The sequence below is a fragment of the Aspergillus pseudotamarii genome, assembly GCF_009193445.1.
Source record: "Aspergillus pseudotamarii strain CBS 117625 unplaced genomic scaffold BDV38scaffold_9, whole genome shotgun sequence".
Taxonomy (NCBI): Eukaryota; Fungi; Ascomycota; class Eurotiomycetes; order Eurotiales; family Aspergillaceae; genus Aspergillus; species Aspergillus pseudotamarii.
In genome coordinates, this window is record NW_022475023.1 from 383761 (window position 1) to 401814 (window position 18054).

Sequence of the window (18054 nt, forward strand, 5' to 3'; positions counted from 1 at the left end):
TAGTGGGATGTAGAGAAGTGGCGGCGGGGACAAGCATGGGGACAAGCTGGACTCTATCCATAGAGGCTGAGCTCCGTACCTCCTTAGTTCTCATTGGCCCCATCGGCCCGCCAACCTCCGTTTCTGCCGATAGTTGCTCTCCGCCTTCCTTATCGCTGTTTTCCAATCAACAACGGGCTTCTCACATGCTACTAGGGTTTAATAGCAAGGAGTACTCTATTCATTTCACCCAAGATGCCTCTGTCAGTATTATCCATACTCTTTTTGCTCTCTTGTACTAACTGCATCAGTCATCTACTAGGTAAGAAGTCATGGAACGTCTACAACCCGGAGAACATTGCCCGCGTGCGTCGCGATGAGGCACAGGCGCAGGCCCGAGAAGAGGAACAGGAGCGTCGCATGCAAGAAGTTGATGCCGAACGAAGAATACAAATCCTCCGTGGCGAACGACCATCCACCCCACCACCTCCCCCACGATCTCCGTCGCCAATCTCCCGACATGATAGGAAGAGTTATGCAGAGGACACTCTAAGGTCTAGAAAGAGAAGACGTTTAGCCGGCGAAAATGATACGGACCGCGATATTCGATTTGCCCGAGAGGATGCACAGATTGCGCTGGCGAAACGAGAAGAACTTGCTTCCGCTCGATCTAGCGATGCGCCACTTTACGATAGTGCTGGTCATATTGACCTGTTCCCTTCCCAACCGTCACATGGGCGCACGGAGAAGAACCCAGAAGCCGAAAAAGAATCGGCCGAGAGACAAAAGGCATATGAAGATCAATACACAATGCGGTTCTCGAATGCGGCGGGGTTCCGTCAATCTGTCGGCCAGAAACCCTGGTATTCATCTTCAGGAACTGAAGCCATGGCTCCAGACTCCTTTTCCGGGAAAGATGTCTGGGGAAATGAGGATCCTATGAGAAGAGAAAGGGAAAAGGCCCGGATCGATGCCAACGATCCACTTGCGGCGATGAAGAAAGGTGTTCGCCAGCTAAAGTCGGTTGAGCAAGAAAGGAGGAAATGGGACGAAGAAAGGAGACGAGAATTAGAAGCCTTGGAGTTAGGAGAGAAACATCGGTCGCGCCATCGCAGGCGAAGGTCAAAGTCGGCAGATAGTCTTGAAAATTTCCAGCTCGATGCTTCACGGGACGAAGATCGAAGAGCAAATCGTCATCATCGCCATGGACGTGACACAAGCCGAGATCGCTTGCGTAAGAAAAACTCTCATTTGGATGGATATTTACATCGTCGCTATCATCATCGTCGTCGTCATCAACCGGATCGCAGCCGTAGTCGGAGTGACCGTAATAGTCGCTCGCGTCGAGAAACATAAGACACAGGGCACAGATGAAGATTCAGAATGGAAATTCTTCTTTTTTTTTTCCTTTTTTTCCTTTTTTTATTTTCGGCCATTATTCGATTATTGCGTTCTACAGTTGTGATACCCGCCAGATGGCATATGAATGATTGAATTACGTTTCTAACAGCTACCTATCAAACGAGACTTTCTATATGCCGTATAGTAGCAGAAAGGACGAATTAGGCCAAAAGGCAAGCAAAACTTTTTGGTCACAGCCCCTCACTGCAAACTCCATTCCTGAACGCCCTTTGCGCCCTCTTGAACATTCCATTCGATGGAGATGTCCAGAGACCGTGATTCCTTTGATTTCTTTTGGTAGCCAACTTTTCCTGTAATCGTCTGGCCTTTCTTCAAAGGAAGGGCCTCCTTCTTCCCGTGGTCGATGAGGAGGACACCTTGTTGCCAATGAGTTTCTGGGCCATCAGGGCCGGTAGTGAAAGCAACGAAGCCCTTCTTTTGCATCTCCGAAGGGATGGCATTGTCTGAAATAGGGGAATCCCTGGACGGCATAAAGAATATGTCAAACCAGATAGCCCAGCCATCAAGCGAGTCAATGTCCTCCTTCAAGGTAACCTGGAACTCCTTCAAGAAAGACAATTCATCGACAGTGATTGTATGCAGTGGGAGTGGTAAAAAGACGGACGAGTCTCCGGGGATAGTTGATGGTTGCACGCTACGGACGAGCGCTTCATCGTAGATACCCGTGAGCATGCTCCGCATGTTGAAACCGTAGACATCATTCCAAAAGGAGATATGGGAAGCAATGAAGTCAGGGTCGGCAAAGGGAGCAATACGCAGCGTGGCATGCGACGGAACCATCAATCCTCCGGGTGCCAGATAACGATCCCTGGCATAGATGACAGAATCAAACATGGCTTCAAACAGAAGACAATAACCCATCCATTCGGATACGATAATATCGACCTGTGGAACCGGCAAAGTGACTTCTTCAATCTTGCCACGGATGCACCTGAAAGCCAAAGCGTTAGTACCAAGATGTTAGCGAGCGAGTAATACAAGTACGTACGTAATCACATCCCCAAAGCCATTCTCATGAATGATCTCCTTTGCCCTATCGATGATGTTCGAGTTGTCCACCGAAATGACTTTCCGGGCACCTGCTTTGGCGCAGAACATTGACAAGATTCCTGTGCCACATCCAACATCCAGAACAACCTTGTCCTTGAACAGATGCTTGTTCTGATAAATAAAGTCGCGGTAACCATCGGTACGAATAGCGTCTTTCAGCATAGATTCGTGAATGCCTTTGAGAAAAGTATCCTGTCAGCAAAGGTATCGATTGGATATTTGCACATTAGATTAGGGCCAGTATACCATTGTAAGAATAGGATGAGAAGTAGTCTGAATCAATTGCTTCAGCCTTGCTGGCAGATCGTTGGGTCGAGGAAGCAGACGAAGTAAGTTTTTCATCCTCCTTTGACAACTGCTCCTCCAACGACTTCTGGACGGCAATCCTGTACTCAGAGAACTGGCTCTGCAGGCGTTCCAAGTCTTCTTGGAGTTCAGTTACGCGTCTCTCTGCTTCAGTACCACCGGGAACCTCCGAGTCTTGGTCTTCGATGTCATCCAAGCTATACAGGAGAGCATCATCCTCGAGCACAGGCTTCAGATAGACCTCGTCTTCGAAGTTGGATTTGGAAGACACGTCAGGAGACAGATTTCCAGCTTTGACTTGAGAGCGAATGTAGTTCACCAACTTGATAGTACCCAGGAAATCCAGATCTGAAAGCGCAAGGCAACGAAAAAAAGAGGAGGAAAGGTTAGCCCATAAAACATATTGTGATCGTTCAAACATAGATCAACCGGGCCTGAGCAGCGGAAGAAATACTAAAACGGTATAAGCCAATTCAATCAATTAGGTACACACCAAGCTCTTTTTGTGTCCTTCGCAGGTCGAAGTTATACTTGTCTTTGGTCTCCTGTAGCATAGAAAGCACATCGGGATAGACTTTCTCAGAGAATAGGCCAACCACCGGCTGGGTCTCATCATCGGGCTCAACGTCCTCCCATCCTTCTTCATTGCTGATGTCCGAGTCCTCAGAATGTGTAGAGCAGGAGTCATCATCCTTTAGGGGACGGTCAGAGGGAATCGAAGCCGACATGGCGACAATTGCGGGGTAGGCAGACAAATGAATTGGCAAGAATTATAAAGACCACAAAGTTCAATTGAGGCAATAGAACGACAATTTCTAATTGGTTATTGAAACCTGTGAAAACAACAATTAAAAATGCTGCTGAAAAGTAGAGAATTTCAGAAAAAGGACGTGAGTTTGTGAAAGAGGAAATCCAGGACCCCTCTTTACCCAAAAAAAAAAAAAAAAAAAAAAAAAAGCACATCGGTTGCCCCGCCCGGAGAGTTTGGTACTTTGTTTATCCACATGACCGAGGGCCCAGAACTGCGATAAGCGCCTGAGGCTTTCAGCTCCCCCGCCAACAGTATCACCTAGTATCACCGCCTTGCTGCCTTTCTCCTCCGTAAACACAAGAAATCCGTCATCGACAACAAGAGACCTTCCGGCCTTTTAGGATTAAGTACTGATTAGGAGGGCCCTCAATTCTGTTGTCTCACCTTTCTTGTATGCGCCAGTTGGTTTGCTATCCTGCACTTTCATCCAGGGAGCTAACCCCTCTGCTCTAAGAATGGCTTTCTTCTTCAACCGTGGCCGATCCCGACATCCTTCTGATATTGTCCGATCAATCAAGGATCAGTTGGTGAGGCTGCGTGAAGCTCCTCCCACTGCTGCTAAGGTTGGCTAATTATCATTCTATTCTACTCATTGTGTTCATCTTTAGTAGATTATGGACATGACCCTAAATTCACTGACGCTCAATACCGAATAGGTGGAAGATGAGCTGGCTAAACAACTTAGCCAGATGAAATTGATTGTTCAAGGAACTCAAGGTAGGTTTCTCGGCGAGCGCAGCAATAATCGCCTCGAAGAAGGTTAGGACTCGCTAATTAAAGCTGCCGACAGAAATCGAAGTGTCCCCCGAACAAGTGCACGCCTTGGTTCAGGCTACTCTCCATGAAGATTTGCTATACGAACTTGCGAGAAGCCTCTATATTCTACCCTTTGAAGCCCGAAAGGATACCCAGACCATATTTTCGCATATTCTTCGTTTCAAGCCCGGTAATCCAAGCCAAGCCGATCCGCCGGTCATTTCCTATATTGTCCACAACCGACCAGAAGTCATCATCGAACTATGCAAGGGCTATGAACACAGTCAAAGCGCAATGCCGTGCGGTACCATCCTGAGGGAAGCATTGAAGTTCGACGTCATTGCGGCGATCATCCTATATGACCAGTCAGAGGATGGGGAGCGGGCCATCAGACTGAGCGAAGTCCAGCCCGGTGTTCCACAAACCGGGAACGGGATTTTTTGGAATTTTTTCCACTGGGTAGATAGAGGGACTTTCGAGTTAAGCGCGGATGCTTTCACAACCTTCAGAGTAAGTCGCCCTTTTCTCCATGTCTACTCTGGTGGCAGTGAGATAACAATCACTACAGGAAATTTTGACTCGACACAAATCCTTAGTAACAGGGTATTTGGCAACGAATTTTGACAGATTCTTCGATAAATTTAACAGTGTACTGGTTCAGTCTGACTCATACGTCACCAAACGACAGAGCATCAAACTACTTGGGGAAATTCTGCTGGACCGTGCCAACTATAATGTGATGATGGCGTACGTTGAAAGCGGGGAAAATCTCAAGCTTTGCATGAAGTTATTACGAGATGACCGGAAAATGGTTCAATATGAGGGGTTCCACGTGTTTAAGGTATGTGACTAGTCATGTTGTTGATTCGAGTGGCGGTGCTCTAATGGGGAATGAATGGGTCCAGGTGTTTGTCGCAAATCCGAATAAGTCCGTGGCGGTGCAACGCATTCTGATCAACAATCGAGACCGACTTTTGAAATTCTTGCCTAGATTCTTGGAGGATCGCACCGATGATGATCAGTTTACTGATGAGAAAAGCTTCTTGGTCCGCCAAATTGAACTTTTACCCAAAGAACCTATTGATCCGACGCGCTCGGCGCGCGAATCATCTCGGCCGGGTGTCAATACGGCCACTGTGGCTTAGTCGCAATGTGACCACGAGTTGAGGTTTCCTTTGCATTCATTTCTTCTGCCCCTCCTCTTTTGACTACCACTTGGGGTTCAAGTGCAGCAGGACAATGTACGCTGGCCTGTACATTCTGCCTCGTCCCCGTCCGCATGATGGCCTGCTGGTATCTGGTCTTCATGGAGTTGCAGCATTATTGGCGATTTGGGGTGGAAGTAATGACGGTACTATGGGCGTTTCTAGCAATCAGGACTTATAGAGATGACATGGAGGAATAGAAAACACACCACGAAGAAGCAAAAAGAAAGGTATTTCACAAGTAAAAAAGAAAACAGGGCAGGTATCCAAACCTTGCATTTATATCGGATGTAAATACTCATAGTCCCAGGAGTGGATCAGCGTCAACAAGGGAAGAACGCAGCTGACAGTGAGGAATTGATTGTTAATTTGCAATAGTTGGGGATTTAAACTCTTTCATTCTGAAGCCACACGAACAAGGGATGATACCCAACATAGTTTGTTGTGGTGACCTTCATTTGTTGCCATTCTACCACATTGGGTTCCCAACCGAGTTGATCAACCTTCGCAGCCAAGTCTGCACGGAAGGGGTAGGAGAAAAAAAATAAAATATAAAATAAAATATAAAATTAAATTAAAGTAGAGAGAGAGAGAGAGAGAGAGAGAGAGAGACGGAACTCTTTCGGCATCGTACCGCGATATAGATTTTATTCGTTGGTATTTATATTTACTTTCTTTTGTATTGTTTTATTCTAATTAATTTCTTTCTTTTTTTTTTTTTTGTCGCTCAAATGCCACGCAAGAATCCTTCACGGTGGATATCCGTTGAACGTCTCCCACAACAACCACTTCTATTATTATCAATAATATCCGCAAGTCTGCACCACAGAACTATGACTAGATCCACAACAGCGTGGCCTAAAATTAAGTCTAGTATCTGGAAACCTTCCCGTGTGGAGCGCAGAGGGACCCCCCTTTGCGATCCCTGCTTGAAGGCTTCTTGTGCTTCAACGAGAGATAGCGCTTTAGATCATTCTATATAATTTGAAATCAGGGCAGGGACATGAGATCTCATTAGTTCGAGGTGAACATTGCTCAGTCCTTACTCCCCGTTCCTGAATTTCAGAGATTGATTTCCGATCCTTTCCCAGGGAATTAGGGTTACGAGGAAAGCTTGTCCTTTCATTCGCGCCAAGCAAAATCAAGGAGGGAGCCGCAGGTCAATTGCGACCCAATTCAAATCTCCTCTCTTCTTTCTTCTGTCTCCTACTGGGAAAATTAATCTCGTCGCCGGGGGCGGTCATGTTCAACGGCTCAAGAAATGTACTTTCACTAGTGTCCCTCCTTTATACTTTCTTGACCACTCCATTGAACTGCCAGCGGTGATCTCCGGCGCGGGATTCTTCGTGGAATAATAGTCCATTCCTTTGCCTCCTTCAAGCGCCTCCCCTCCCCGCCTGCCTCCCTCCCTTGAAAACCAACCGTTCGTCCCCGTCCGCCTTCCCACGGCAGAAGTTGAAGGGAAAGCGTCCACAAATCAATGCGGTCACGAGGATAAATACAGAACAAGTCATGCCAGGATAATGGTGGAGGATAAGCGATCCGCTTCGTTGCCTGGCGCCGTGATGTCGGAGTCTAGTTCGACCATTCACGCCGTTCCTTACGAAGAAACCGTCGCCGCAGAAGCCCCCCTGGCTGTCAGATCTGCCTCGTTGCCTACCCCAGTTGATTACCCATTGTGCTCCGGAAAGAAATCACTTGCAGTTAACGTACCATCAAGTTATCCCGGAGACCCATCACGCCCTCCACTCTCGTCGCATAGGAATGAACGGCCGCGAACGAAAGACGGGAGGATGCTAGGGCCAGATGGTGCGAAATCAGTTGTCAGCCTGCGCTCATTGCGCTCCATTCCTAGCATTGTCGTCAATGACGCTGGATCTCGTCCTAGTTCTCGGCCGGGCTCTCGGCCGGGGTCGCGCCCTGGATCTCGGTGGTCGGAGCGTAAACTTAGCGGACTATGGGGCAAAAAGTCTACAGAGTTGGAAAGAGATTCGGACTCGCCACCACCTGTTCCTCCCATAGAAGCTCCCTTCAATGGACTATCGTTGGATATACCCAATTCGTCTTTCGACGGCCTTGCGCCGCAGTCCATGAGGTTCTCTAAGCGCGGCAGTCTCATTAAAGAGGAAGCAAGACAGAGGTTGAAGCAGCTAGAACAAAATGACGATGAGGAAGACACCCAGGAGCCAAGAGATAGGCAGGAAGATATCGAGGACCCGATACCTACATCCACTGCTCTAACAGAGCAGAATGGCACGGAGGCAGAACTTTTAGAAGCCCCTGTAAGGCGTTCGAAACTGCCACCGTCGCTTCGTGTCAGACGAAGCGCTATGCCCAGCAGAGTTATTTCCGCAGACGAGGATATGCTGTCGCGTCGGGTCAGGCTGATGTATGAGAAAGGTGATGAGAATGTGACAGACTCGGAAGTGGCGAGAGCCCTGGCTGTGGAGAACGGTGTGCTCTGGGAAGAGGCAGGTCCGACAAGTGAGGAGACGTCTCGCTTTTCAGGCGCCAGTGTGTCTGGCACGGAAACCAAGAGCATAGTGTCCTCAGTTGGTCCTGAGCCTGCCCCGAGCATCAAGAAAGAGCCCAATGAACTAGCTGGCGGGATTGAGTACTGGCACAATATCAAGGCGGGAGATGTGGATAGATATGGTTTTATTCGCTCTCCTACCAGCAACTCGAATGATGGTACGGAGCCTAGTCCGATCCAACGGGTATCTACTAGTCTGCTCCTTGCCTCAGAAAGCCCCCGTCGGAAACATTCCATTCGGCCTCCGTCTGCTCTGGCGAGTAACCGTTCATTTGCGGGTCGGTCTCCAAACCGAAAGATTTCTGCCCCAGCAGTCCGCCCTTCGTCGTCGCAGAGCGCGTATAGTTCGCCAGTGCGACGGTCAACTTCACGATTTCGTCAAGCGACAAATCATCTTCCTCACAATCGCGACCGCCGATTCAAAGACGAGGCCGCCGACATGCTCACACACCCAGTCGATGCCAGTGGACAAGGTATAAACACAGCTGCTATGCGTGCGGCCAGGAAGAGAGAGTGGCGAAGGGAAGACAAATGGACAAAGATGGCGAGGCCGACAAAGAGCAGCAGAGCTGGTGGTGGCATGACATTCGAGTTTGACACAAAGAGCTCCAAGCTTATTGAACGGACGTGGAAAGGCATACCTGACCGATGGAGGTCGACTGCCTGGTACGCCTTTCTAGAGGCGAGCGCCAAAAAGCGCAGCGATAGTCCTACGGTGGAGGAGCTCATTGACGCTTACAATGATTACCAGTTCGTATCGTCACCCGATGACGTACAGATCGATATCGATGTCCCAAGGACCATCACTAGTCATATCATGTTTCGTCGGCGGTATCGTGGCGGCCAACGTCTACTGTTCCGCGTGCTACATGCGATGTCTTTGTATTTCCCAGACACAGGCTATGTTCAGGGCATGGCAGCCCTTGCTGCAACCCTTCTTGCTTACTATGATGAAGAACACGCCTTTATCATGCTCGTCCGTCTATGGCAGCTACGAGGGCTAGAGCAACTATACCGGTCAGGCTTCGAAGGCCTAATGGAGGCTCTGGCCGACTTTGAACGAGGGTGGCTGGAGGGAGGGGAGGTTGCCATGAAACTGAATGAACTCGGGATCCCACCTACTGCCTACGGTACACGTTGGTATCTCACTCTCTTCAATTACTCTATTCCGTTCCCAGCCCAGCTGCGTGTGTGGGATGTTTTTATGCTCCTTGGCGATGCTGAGGATACAGTTGGCTCAGGCTTAAAGACTGAGGGCCCCGACGCAAGTGCCTTTGGCAAGGGCTTGGATGTCCTCCATGCAACATCGGCGGCTCTTATTGATGGCATGCGGGAAATTATCCTTGAATCGGATTTTGAGAACGCCATGAAGGTGCTCACCAGCTGGGTTCCGATAAAGGATGTTGAACTATTCATGCGCGTCGCGAAGGCAGAATGGAAAGTCCACCGTCGGAAAAAGGCCCTTGTATAAGGCCGGGTTTCAAAACATTCAAGGTTTCGATGATGTTGTGACGTGATGTGTGATGTGATGACATGGTAGAAACACCTTCTACCTTCCATATTTTATTTTACGGCTCTCCATTATAATACCTAATTATCTCGAGGCTATACCAGCTTCGAAACCCTCAAACCATTGATGGACGATTTGACTCGCACGATTATTGATGATCTCGGACAAAATTCACCCTTTTTTTTTGTCCACGAACGCCTTCCTTATCCTAATACAGCTTCTAATGGCTTTCACATCACGAACTCCGCACGACTTCTAAGTCGTATGAATCTACACCAGGGACCGGATGCACATACTATACAGCTCAAAGCAAGACATGGTCCATGTCTTACTCCTCCAACAGGGACTCCCTCCATCACACTACGCACCTAATATATCCTCCCCCTAGAGAGTCCCTGCCCCGGTCCTTTCCCTAATACAATCAATCCCATCAAAAAACCTTATCCAGTATACCGCGAGACTCTACGTTCAAACCAACACATCATCCGGCACGCGACCAAGAGCACTCCTTCCCCGGTCGATCGGTCGACCCTTGATTGTCCCTCACTCATTAAAACCTACAACGAAGAGCTTGACCAAAACTTTCGTCTTCGGTCACCTACACAACTCATTTCTACATTCCTCTTTTCTTTATCAATACAGTCTACTCATTTGCAAGGTCTCATTTTTTTCGTTGCGTTATCATTCTTCACATTACATTCCCTGCACAACGCGTACTTGTCCCACCATTCGCTGTTTCCTTTTCTTTTCTTTTCTTCCCTGAACTAACGTCTGTATTTGTCCTTTCCTCTCTCCCTGTCTGTCTTATTTTCCTTTTCTTTCATTTTGTTTTATATATCAAAGCCACAGCAAGAAGAACACTGTTATCCCTGATACCCCTTCCCTTTTGTCTCCTACGGTGTGTGTCTAAACAATTCCCTATCTATTTGTCTGTGTATCTATTCTTCTCATTTGTTGCCCAAATCGAGGGGATTAGAAGAAACAAGAAAAAAAATTATGAAAAAAGTATCATAAGACCAGCTTTGCATATAGAAGGGGGTGGGGAGCTAGGAAACTAGTATCAAGTAGTACCGAGTGTCACCCCTGAAGTATGGAGTAGAGTAGTATGTATTTGTAAAAAAAAAAAAAAAAAAGGTTAGGCCTTACTCCGGCGTACGGAGATTTCAGGTATCTATTACATAAAAAGCTAGAAATCTCGGTTCTAGAAAAATTCTAGAAGGATCAAGAAGGTCATGTGTGAGTGATATGGTTTGATTGATTATTTTTGTTCTTGCTTTCTTGGGTATCTAGCACCGCACCTCAAGCGCCGGTAACAGATTCCAGTAAATACAGGAGATAATATGTCATATGTAGATGGCCTCCGCGAGCCAGTCGGGAGGGGTGAGTGGTATACATGTGAGATCACTGTAGAAGGTGGAATGGATTGGTAGAGAACAAAGAGAATACAAAGGAGAGTCGGGTTTCAGAGGGAGGGGGAGCTGGTTGAAAACAAGAACATGCTTTTGGTAGACTGCTTCGTAAAGTCATCTATTTCGTCGACCAATCAATTGGTATAGGGACGACATGGTCGTATGTATAGAATAGACGATTGTTTGCGCAACCCCACAGATGATTACCTGGGGGGCGCAGCACCATGGTCACCAGGCTGGGTGGGTGCTCGAGGTATTCCTGAAGTTGGAGAAGGCCCGGGACTGCTGTCCAAATCTGAGTCAGGGGGTGCAGTCCCGATACTAGAAGAATACTGTAGTTGGGGCGCTGCAGGTGGGTACTGCGCGCTACCCTCCGTTGGAGTCGGCTCGCCCCGACGTTCTAGAGCGTCTACTCGGTTATAGTCCTTTCTTAAACCCGGGTCTTCTGTGGGAGGTATCACACTCTGCGCATGATGAGTTGCGCTCGCAGCTGTGCTACTGCGTTCAAAACCTGACTGCTCTAGGCCACGGGGCTCATACATAGCGGATGCGCTGCTGTGCTGACGGCTATGAACCGAAGGTTCGGCACGCGGAACTGACCCCAATGGGGAGCCTGGTCGGGAGATTTGAGAAGCACCGGGAACTGTTTCAGAAGGGCGTGATGACGGGAAAGGAGCCGGCTGGTGATGGCCGGTGGCTTTTCTTTTCCGTCCCGGGGAACTTTGATACTCTGGGCGACGAGAGACTTGCGATGCGAAGGGCGATTCTTGTCGGATCCTTCCGGAAGGCGTATTCGGTTGGGACTGACTTGGAGGGACCCAGTGATGAAAGTACAGGGATGGAGATTGTCGGTGGTGACTATCCGGCTTGCTCCCTACATGCTGAGCATGCGGGATAGATGATCCCGGGGCATAATGAACGTTGCTCAAGTTAATCGGAGGTTGATGTTGAACCAGCGGTTCACCAGGATTCGGTCGCGGCATGGGCGGACCCCGGGGATCCGCTGGTCCATTGGGTAATGGAGACCGGCCGAGTGGCTGCGGAGCGGGTGGTGGCCCCGAAGGAGGAAGAGGTTGTGATAACAGGATCCCCGGTGGAGGTACGACCTGTTGCGGTGGTGGAGCCGCATACGGACCAGGGGGAATGGAGCGAGACTCTCCTCGGGCGTGCAAGCTGCGCCGCTGAGATGGATGAGATAGAGCCGGTGCCGAAGCTGGTGGCGCACGGGGACCGGCAGGCGCCTGTGTCATATGTTGTTGGGTCCATTCTATGACTGATTGCGGGACGCCATTCTGGCTGATGCCCGCGAATATGAGCGGAATCATATGAGGAGGTACGCCGGCTTGCAAAGAATCTCGAAGCATACTCTGTTCGATCTTCCGCTGCTCTAGACGCAGCGATTCCTGACGGGTTCGTTCTTCCTCTTGCCTTCTCCGGTCTTCCTCAGCTTTCGCATGCCAGTACTGACTGGTATCATCGGCGCTCTGCCGTTGCGCCGGAGGGCGCGGCAGTGGTTGATTCACAGAATTCATGGCGGAGAAGCCGACATCCGGCGGCGGCAATGCCAGAGTCGAGGGAGGCGGCAAGCCACCACGAGAAGATTCCATAGAGTAGTCCCCGGAGGATCTCTTGGATGCTACAATGGCCGCAGCGGGATCAGGCGCGGAGGGCGGAGAGGACCGAGGAGTTGGGATAGACTGACGAACGATAGCGTAGTCATGAGGGCCTTTGATCCCGTTCTGAGAAGACGGCTTCAATGTGAGTAGCATACTCGATTAGGAGCGGAAGGATACCCGAGCAAAGACAGGTCCAAGGAATGGTGATCCACGGTGGAGAAGGTGTTATAGGATATAGAAAGTCACACAGAGAGACCAGGTTTACAGCCCCATTGCGCAATCAATGCATGAGGAGGAGGAAGAGAGATGTAGAGACGGAAGAGCAGTATACCAAAGGCATATCGGAAAGGCAAAAGAAAGAGAGGGGAGGGGGGATGTCAAAGAGCAGGATGGGGCAGTACAAGTAGTAGAGGTCGAGGTCCAAGAAGGAGGTGATCAACCATGTCAATGATAAAAAAGAAAGAAAAAGAAAAGAAAAAGAAAAGAAGAACAACCCCCGGATCTCCCAAATAGGGAACCGCCCCAAAAGAGGAAAACAGCCACTTACTAGAACAGGCCAAGTGTCCGCAAGGCACTAGCTCGAAGAGGAAAGAGCAGGAGTGCCTCAGGAGCGCGAAGTGTCTGCCTGAAGCGAGGATTTGCCGAATTCATCGAGCACAGATTCGATACTAAACTGATATGGACAGGAATCTATATATGCAGGAAGCTTAGATGGAGGTCGATACGTGTCCCAAAGCGGATAACACCCTTGTCCCGAATTGTGAACGAAGTGGATCAGTGGACTGGCGCCGGCCACTAGAGCATCATTGCGTAGGACTGGCGCTGTTGATGACGACGAGTCCAGATGTTCTTATCGCCAATCGAAAGGCTTCGGGTCAAATTCTCCGAGCAAACCAAGCAAGTAAGCAATGCATACCATCTATCGATTTCTGGGCGGGTCGGTCCGACAGAACATGATAGATAGCTTGGGGTGTCTGTTGTTGTCTGTCAAGTACTAGATATCTATCTCCCTATCCATTATTTCCTCAAAAGAAAAAAGAACAAGAGATATCGGTATACGAGCAAGTAAGACATCGACTACTATTCCAGGAGTGACTGATGAGACACACGGGACAATTTTCCGCACAGACTGAGAGTCAAAAGTCAAAACGAAGTCCAGATTACATTAAAGAGAAAAAAAATATTGATGCCTTGAGCATCGGGGCCGAAAAAAGAAGAAAAGTGGAGCGGCCAGTTCGTTTGCAAGTGCTCGATTTGGCTTAACCTGGAAGGCAATCTATTCACCATGGCTAATAGGAAAACGAGTTGAGGGAGTTTTCTCAAACCCGACCAGATTCCCCATTTCATTGCGAGAGAGAAAAAAAAAAAAAAAAAAAAAAAAAAAAAAAAAAAAAAAAAAAAAAAAAAAAAACAAAGAAAAAAGCAACTATTGGAAGGAGTGGATTGCCGAAGAGAAGGAAGTTATTTTTTATTACCTATTATTTTATTTTATTTGTTTTGGTAACTTGCTTCTAAAATGACCAAATCCCGCCTCGGGATGCCTGAAACGGGAGGTCCCTATCAAAAACAAGGTAATTGCATGTATGCATGTATATACATACTACATAGTATTACTACTACATACCAAGACTGGGAGTGGTAGACAATTAACTAAGTATAATTAATGTCATTAAACGAGTAATGGGGAACCACCCCCGTCTGTATATTAAACCACAGTCCCTTCCCGGGGATTCGTTTCATATAGATGTTCCAACACTACCTTCTCCTCTCGTTTCCCCTCCGCATCCAGTAACCCTAATGATTATCCTTATGTACTTACAAGATGCGTGGGATCTCACCTTGGTTCTGTCATACAATAGGGTTTCCTCTCATTTAAAATTGCATTTTCTTGCTACCCTTCTACTTCGGTTGGGACCATTGCCAATCCCAATTTTCTCTCAAGATTTTTTCTCTGTCATAGATTTTTAACCTGGATACATAGGGAAATGCGGCAGCCAAGGCCAAAATTTTTGGTTTTTTTTAAAATTGTATATACTCGAATTCATATGCCGCTAAACAAAAATCACTTCTAGCGCGGGGGTATATCACAACGGTCAGGCAGCACAACGATCTTCGCTTCAACTGTCACGATCGAACCGACTCAGCACCTCTGGAGGCACGGTAGGAATGTACTTGCGTGCTCGTTCCCGGTTGGTGCCGCCCCATCCGGCCCCGTAACTGATCAACATGTCGGTACTAGTAGGTAATGAGAAGGGAAGGGTCAGGGATGGGTCCAAGAAGATCCCGTTGCCTCCATTTCGCTCATCCATACGCGGTGATGTCATGAAAGACCTTGGAGATGCGGCCGAGGCTTGATCATCAGGTTGATCTTGTCGAGGAGTCCGCGGCCGCCCCTCCATCTGCCCTGCCTCTGGCTCCGCCGCTTGCTCTTTGGCCCCTTGAAGTTTTGCTTGTTCTCGGAACAGCAGGTCAGGATCGCGTTGCAGTTCAATAAGGAATTTCGTCGCTGGCTTGGTGAGACCCTTCTCCCCTACCTCAGGCCGATATGATTTAACCGCGTGAAGAAGCTGGGCGGGCGTCAGTTGTTGTAATTGAAGCAAAGTGGTGACAAGGGACTCGAAATCATCTCCTAAAGATGAGAAGCACTGCAGCCATTGTAATAGCTGGATTACCGGGGCCAGGTGTCTGCGGGCGGCGTCCATAGTGCTTTCGCCAGTGCTAGTCATAGACCCATTCTCATAATGTTCGGGCTGTCGGTTATTGTTACGTGCCCAATCTTCCAAGGTTGATACGTTCATACGAATCTGCATGGCCTTGGTCCGGGCTAAGTAACGTTTGGTGGTCATAATGCGATTGAAGATCTCTGCTCCCAGCCAGTACAGCAGCTGTGAGAGGATTTGAGTAATAATGACAGAGTGGACATCGTAAAGGTCTAGCACAAAAAGTGTGGAAGATAGCAGGGAAGTGATATTCCGCGGTGAAACCTGTGCTCGCCGCCGCGGTGATGGTGGTCGGAAGCGCTTCTCGGCGGGCTCGGGGGCTTTGGCCTTGGACTTGGAGCGGAAAAGCTTCCACTCGTTTTGGAAGTGAACATCCTCTAGTCCAGGGATCGTCTCATGATCGAGCATCGCCTCGTCTAGTACCTTATTCATTCGGCGCTCAGCGTCCCGAATGATTAAAATGAATATCTCATTTATAAGCTCCGCCAGGTGCAATTGGAACTCCACAGTCGCCTCCACGAGACCCCCATCCTTTTTCAGGTAATGTAAAAGCAAGGTGGCGTTCGACATCCAGAATGCCAATATTGTCATGTCCCATTGATGACGTTCAACAACATCGTTGATCTTATCCGTCGCCGAGACGAGTAGCTTCGCGAGTAATTCCGGGCTAGCATGGTAATGTGCGTACCGGGCACTGAGGAAAAGGAGGTTGGCGGGGACTGGCTTCTGCGATGGAGATCGCTGCGGGGTCATGTTGGTGATGATTATATCTAAGATCCTCTCTAGTTCGCTCTCCTGGAAGACGAACATTTGGTCGTTCAGGCATCGATCCCAGACAAATTCCTGTTGTTCTTCTTCCAGCTCTTCCTCATCGAGTGCCTGCTAGGCAGTTCAGAGTCAGCCTCTCCACGTGCAGGTAAAGCTGTACACTTACATCATATTTCTCATCGAGCCCCAGGCTCGATAGATCAACTTCCAGATTAATAGCACTCTCTTCCATCATCATCCTTCTTTTCATCTCAGTCTCTGCAAGTTCCTCCTCGAACCGCCCGTGCGCCAAACCAGCGTCGTAAAAATCATCCTCAATCACAGTAGGGCCAAAGTGATAGCCATTCTCATGCAGGTATTCCGAAATCTCACTTCCCGGCTGGGCAAAATCAAACGCAGTGCCTCCAGACGAGGACTTGATATCCGGCGACGCTCCGTGATCGAGAAGAATCTTCGCAATCGTCTTGTGCCTGTTCGTCATGGCCCACATCAAGGCGCTCCATTGATTGCGATCCTGTTGGTCAACATTGGCCCCTGCGCTCAAAAGAGCTGAAACTACGTCTTGGTGCCCCTGGATCCAGTCAGCCGCGGTAAACGCATTGAATAAACAGCAGTAGCCAGGGAATGGATTACATACAAAGCAACTGGCATAAATTAACGGCACGGTTCCCTCCTCATCTGGCAGATTCACATCCACATAGTCTTTCGCTTTGCCCTGTACCAACTTGCGCACACGTTCTACATCGCCGTTGCTCGCAGCCATGTTCAAACTTCGTTGTAAAATATCCTTCTTCTCTGTTCCCGATAGCTTTTCGTCCGTTGCGATTGTTTCTTCATCCGCTCCCAGTGAATCTACTTCGCGGTGGGCCGCCTGCGCAGCAAGCATCTCCATCAGCCGGGCATCGCTATCCTCCAGTCGAGCCGTGGTAGTCGACTCGTTGTCCTCATCCACCGCAGCCGCAAGGCCCCGTCCATACTGGGCCTGTAAACTATGTTCGTCATCATGCGAGTGATCATCCAAGGCGAGACTGAAACTCAACGGTTTCGCGGCCACTGGTGTTGTGAGAAACTGGGATTGGCCTAGGGTGAGAAGAGACCGAGGTCAGCATTCTTCCGTCTTCAGGACTTTTGGTTTGAGCACGACGGGGTAGCGCGCTCCTATTTGTATATAAAGTTGTGGGAAAGTCTCCGTGATCCCGGAAACTATCTTTAGCTCCTGCAGCCTACGCGACCGCACAGCGGGGAAGAAGTTGCGAACCTTGCCAACCATCATACATCTCAGTCTCGGGTTGAATCACGGGGACGGAACGACGGTCGTCCAAAGATTTGGGTAAATCATCCGGAAGCTCTTGGGAAAGTTGCTTTTTGTGAGCATGAATGAGGTCAGGATCACTACCGTTGCGGTCGAGCTCGTCCGAAGCCCCGCGGAGGGAAGCGGTCGAATCCATAATAACGGAAAATCAAGCCAGCTTCAAGAACCAACAAAGAGGAAAAGGGATCGTAGGAGGGGTACTAGCTCCATGGAGGAGAAGATAATGGTAACAATGGAGAATATTGTCCTCTTCCTTCTTCAGGACAAGAGAAGGTCTGAATGGGTTCGGGAGGCAAGGAGATTGGGATGTTCCTGGCCGAGGAGTGACTACGTAGATCAACACGGCCAGTCATGCAGCTTTCTTGAATGCCTGATTTCCCAGACATCTCCACCCGGAGTTGTCTCCGGCGCCATGTTTTAGATAAATGGGCAATGTTTGATTTATATAGATGAAATAAGAACCATAATTCAAAACAAATGGCGCTTCACGCTCATGCTTCCAACCCATTAGATCCATATCAACAACGCTAATGCTCGCATAAGTAACCTTAGACCCGAACCGATATCAGATCAATACCCAAATAGCAACAATCCCTCAAAATTTTAACGACCAAAGCAGGACAAAAAAAAAGAAAGAAAGAAAGAAAACAGAAAAAG

The 18054-nt window shown here is 48.8% G+C and overlaps 6 protein-coding genes across 6 annotated transcripts; 3 read left to right on the forward strand and 3 right to left on the reverse strand.

Annotated features, from left to right (window-relative positions):
- Positions 1-234: 234 nt before the first annotated feature.
- BDV38DRAFT_279509 (uncharacterized protein) lies at positions 235-1335 on the forward strand (the record flags this gene model as incomplete). The annotated part of the gene is made up of 2 exons (XM_032059042.1): positions 235-242; positions 291-1335. 2 exons carry the CDS (start codon positions 235-237, stop codon positions 1333-1335), a joined length of 1053 nt encoding a protein of 350 aa, XP_031917123.1.
- A 246-nt stretch (positions 1336-1581) lies between these two features.
- On the reverse strand, positions 1582-3485 carry BDV38DRAFT_279510 (protein arginine methyltransferase RmtB; the record flags this gene model as incomplete). Its single annotated transcript, XM_032059043.1, has 4 exons — positions 1582-2332; positions 2390-2627; positions 2698-3105; positions 3251-3485. 4 exons carry the CDS (start codon positions 3483-3485, stop codon positions 1582-1584), a joined length of 1632 nt encoding a protein of 543 aa, XP_031917124.1.
- A 359-nt stretch (positions 3486-3844) lies between these two features.
- On the forward strand, positions 3845-6120 carry BDV38DRAFT_238570 (Mo25 family protein). The gene is made up of 5 exons (XM_032053681.1): positions 3845-4131; positions 4225-4285; positions 4359-4834; positions 4893-5165; positions 5230-6120. The coding sequence occupies exons 1-5, from the start codon at positions 4024-4026 to the stop codon at positions 5467-5469; spliced, it is 1158 nt and encodes a 385-aa protein (XP_031917125.1). The 5' UTR covers positions 3845-4023; the 3' UTR covers positions 5470-6120.
- Positions 6121-7094: 974 nt separating this feature from the next.
- BDV38DRAFT_268765 (putative TBC domain protein) lies at positions 7095-9533 on the forward strand (the record flags this gene model as incomplete). Its single annotated transcript, XM_032056836.1, has 1 exon — positions 7095-9533. One exon carries the CDS (start codon positions 7095-7097, stop codon positions 9531-9533), a length of 2439 nt encoding a protein of 812 aa, XP_031917126.1.
- Positions 9534-10833: 1300 nt separating this feature from the next.
- BDV38DRAFT_238580 (uncharacterized protein) lies at positions 10834-13035 on the reverse strand. The gene has a single exon (XM_032053682.1). It carries the CDS (start codon positions 12748-12750, stop codon positions 11185-11187), a length of 1566 nt encoding a protein of 521 aa, XP_031917127.1. The 5' UTR covers positions 12751-13035; the 3' UTR covers positions 10834-11184.
- A 1246-nt stretch (positions 13036-14281) lies between these two features.
- BDV38DRAFT_238584 (DIL and Ankyrin domain protein) lies at positions 14282-17665 on the reverse strand. The gene is made up of 4 exons (XM_032053683.1): positions 17344-17665; positions 16723-17165; positions 16252-16656; positions 14282-16199 (listed from the first exon to the last, which is right to left on the reverse strand). The coding sequence occupies exons 1-4, from the start codon at positions 17531-17533 to the stop codon at positions 14715-14717; spliced, it is 2523 nt and encodes an 840-aa protein (XP_031917128.1). The 5' UTR covers positions 17534-17665; the 3' UTR covers positions 14282-14714.
- Between the last annotated feature and the right edge of the window lie 389 nt (positions 17666-18054).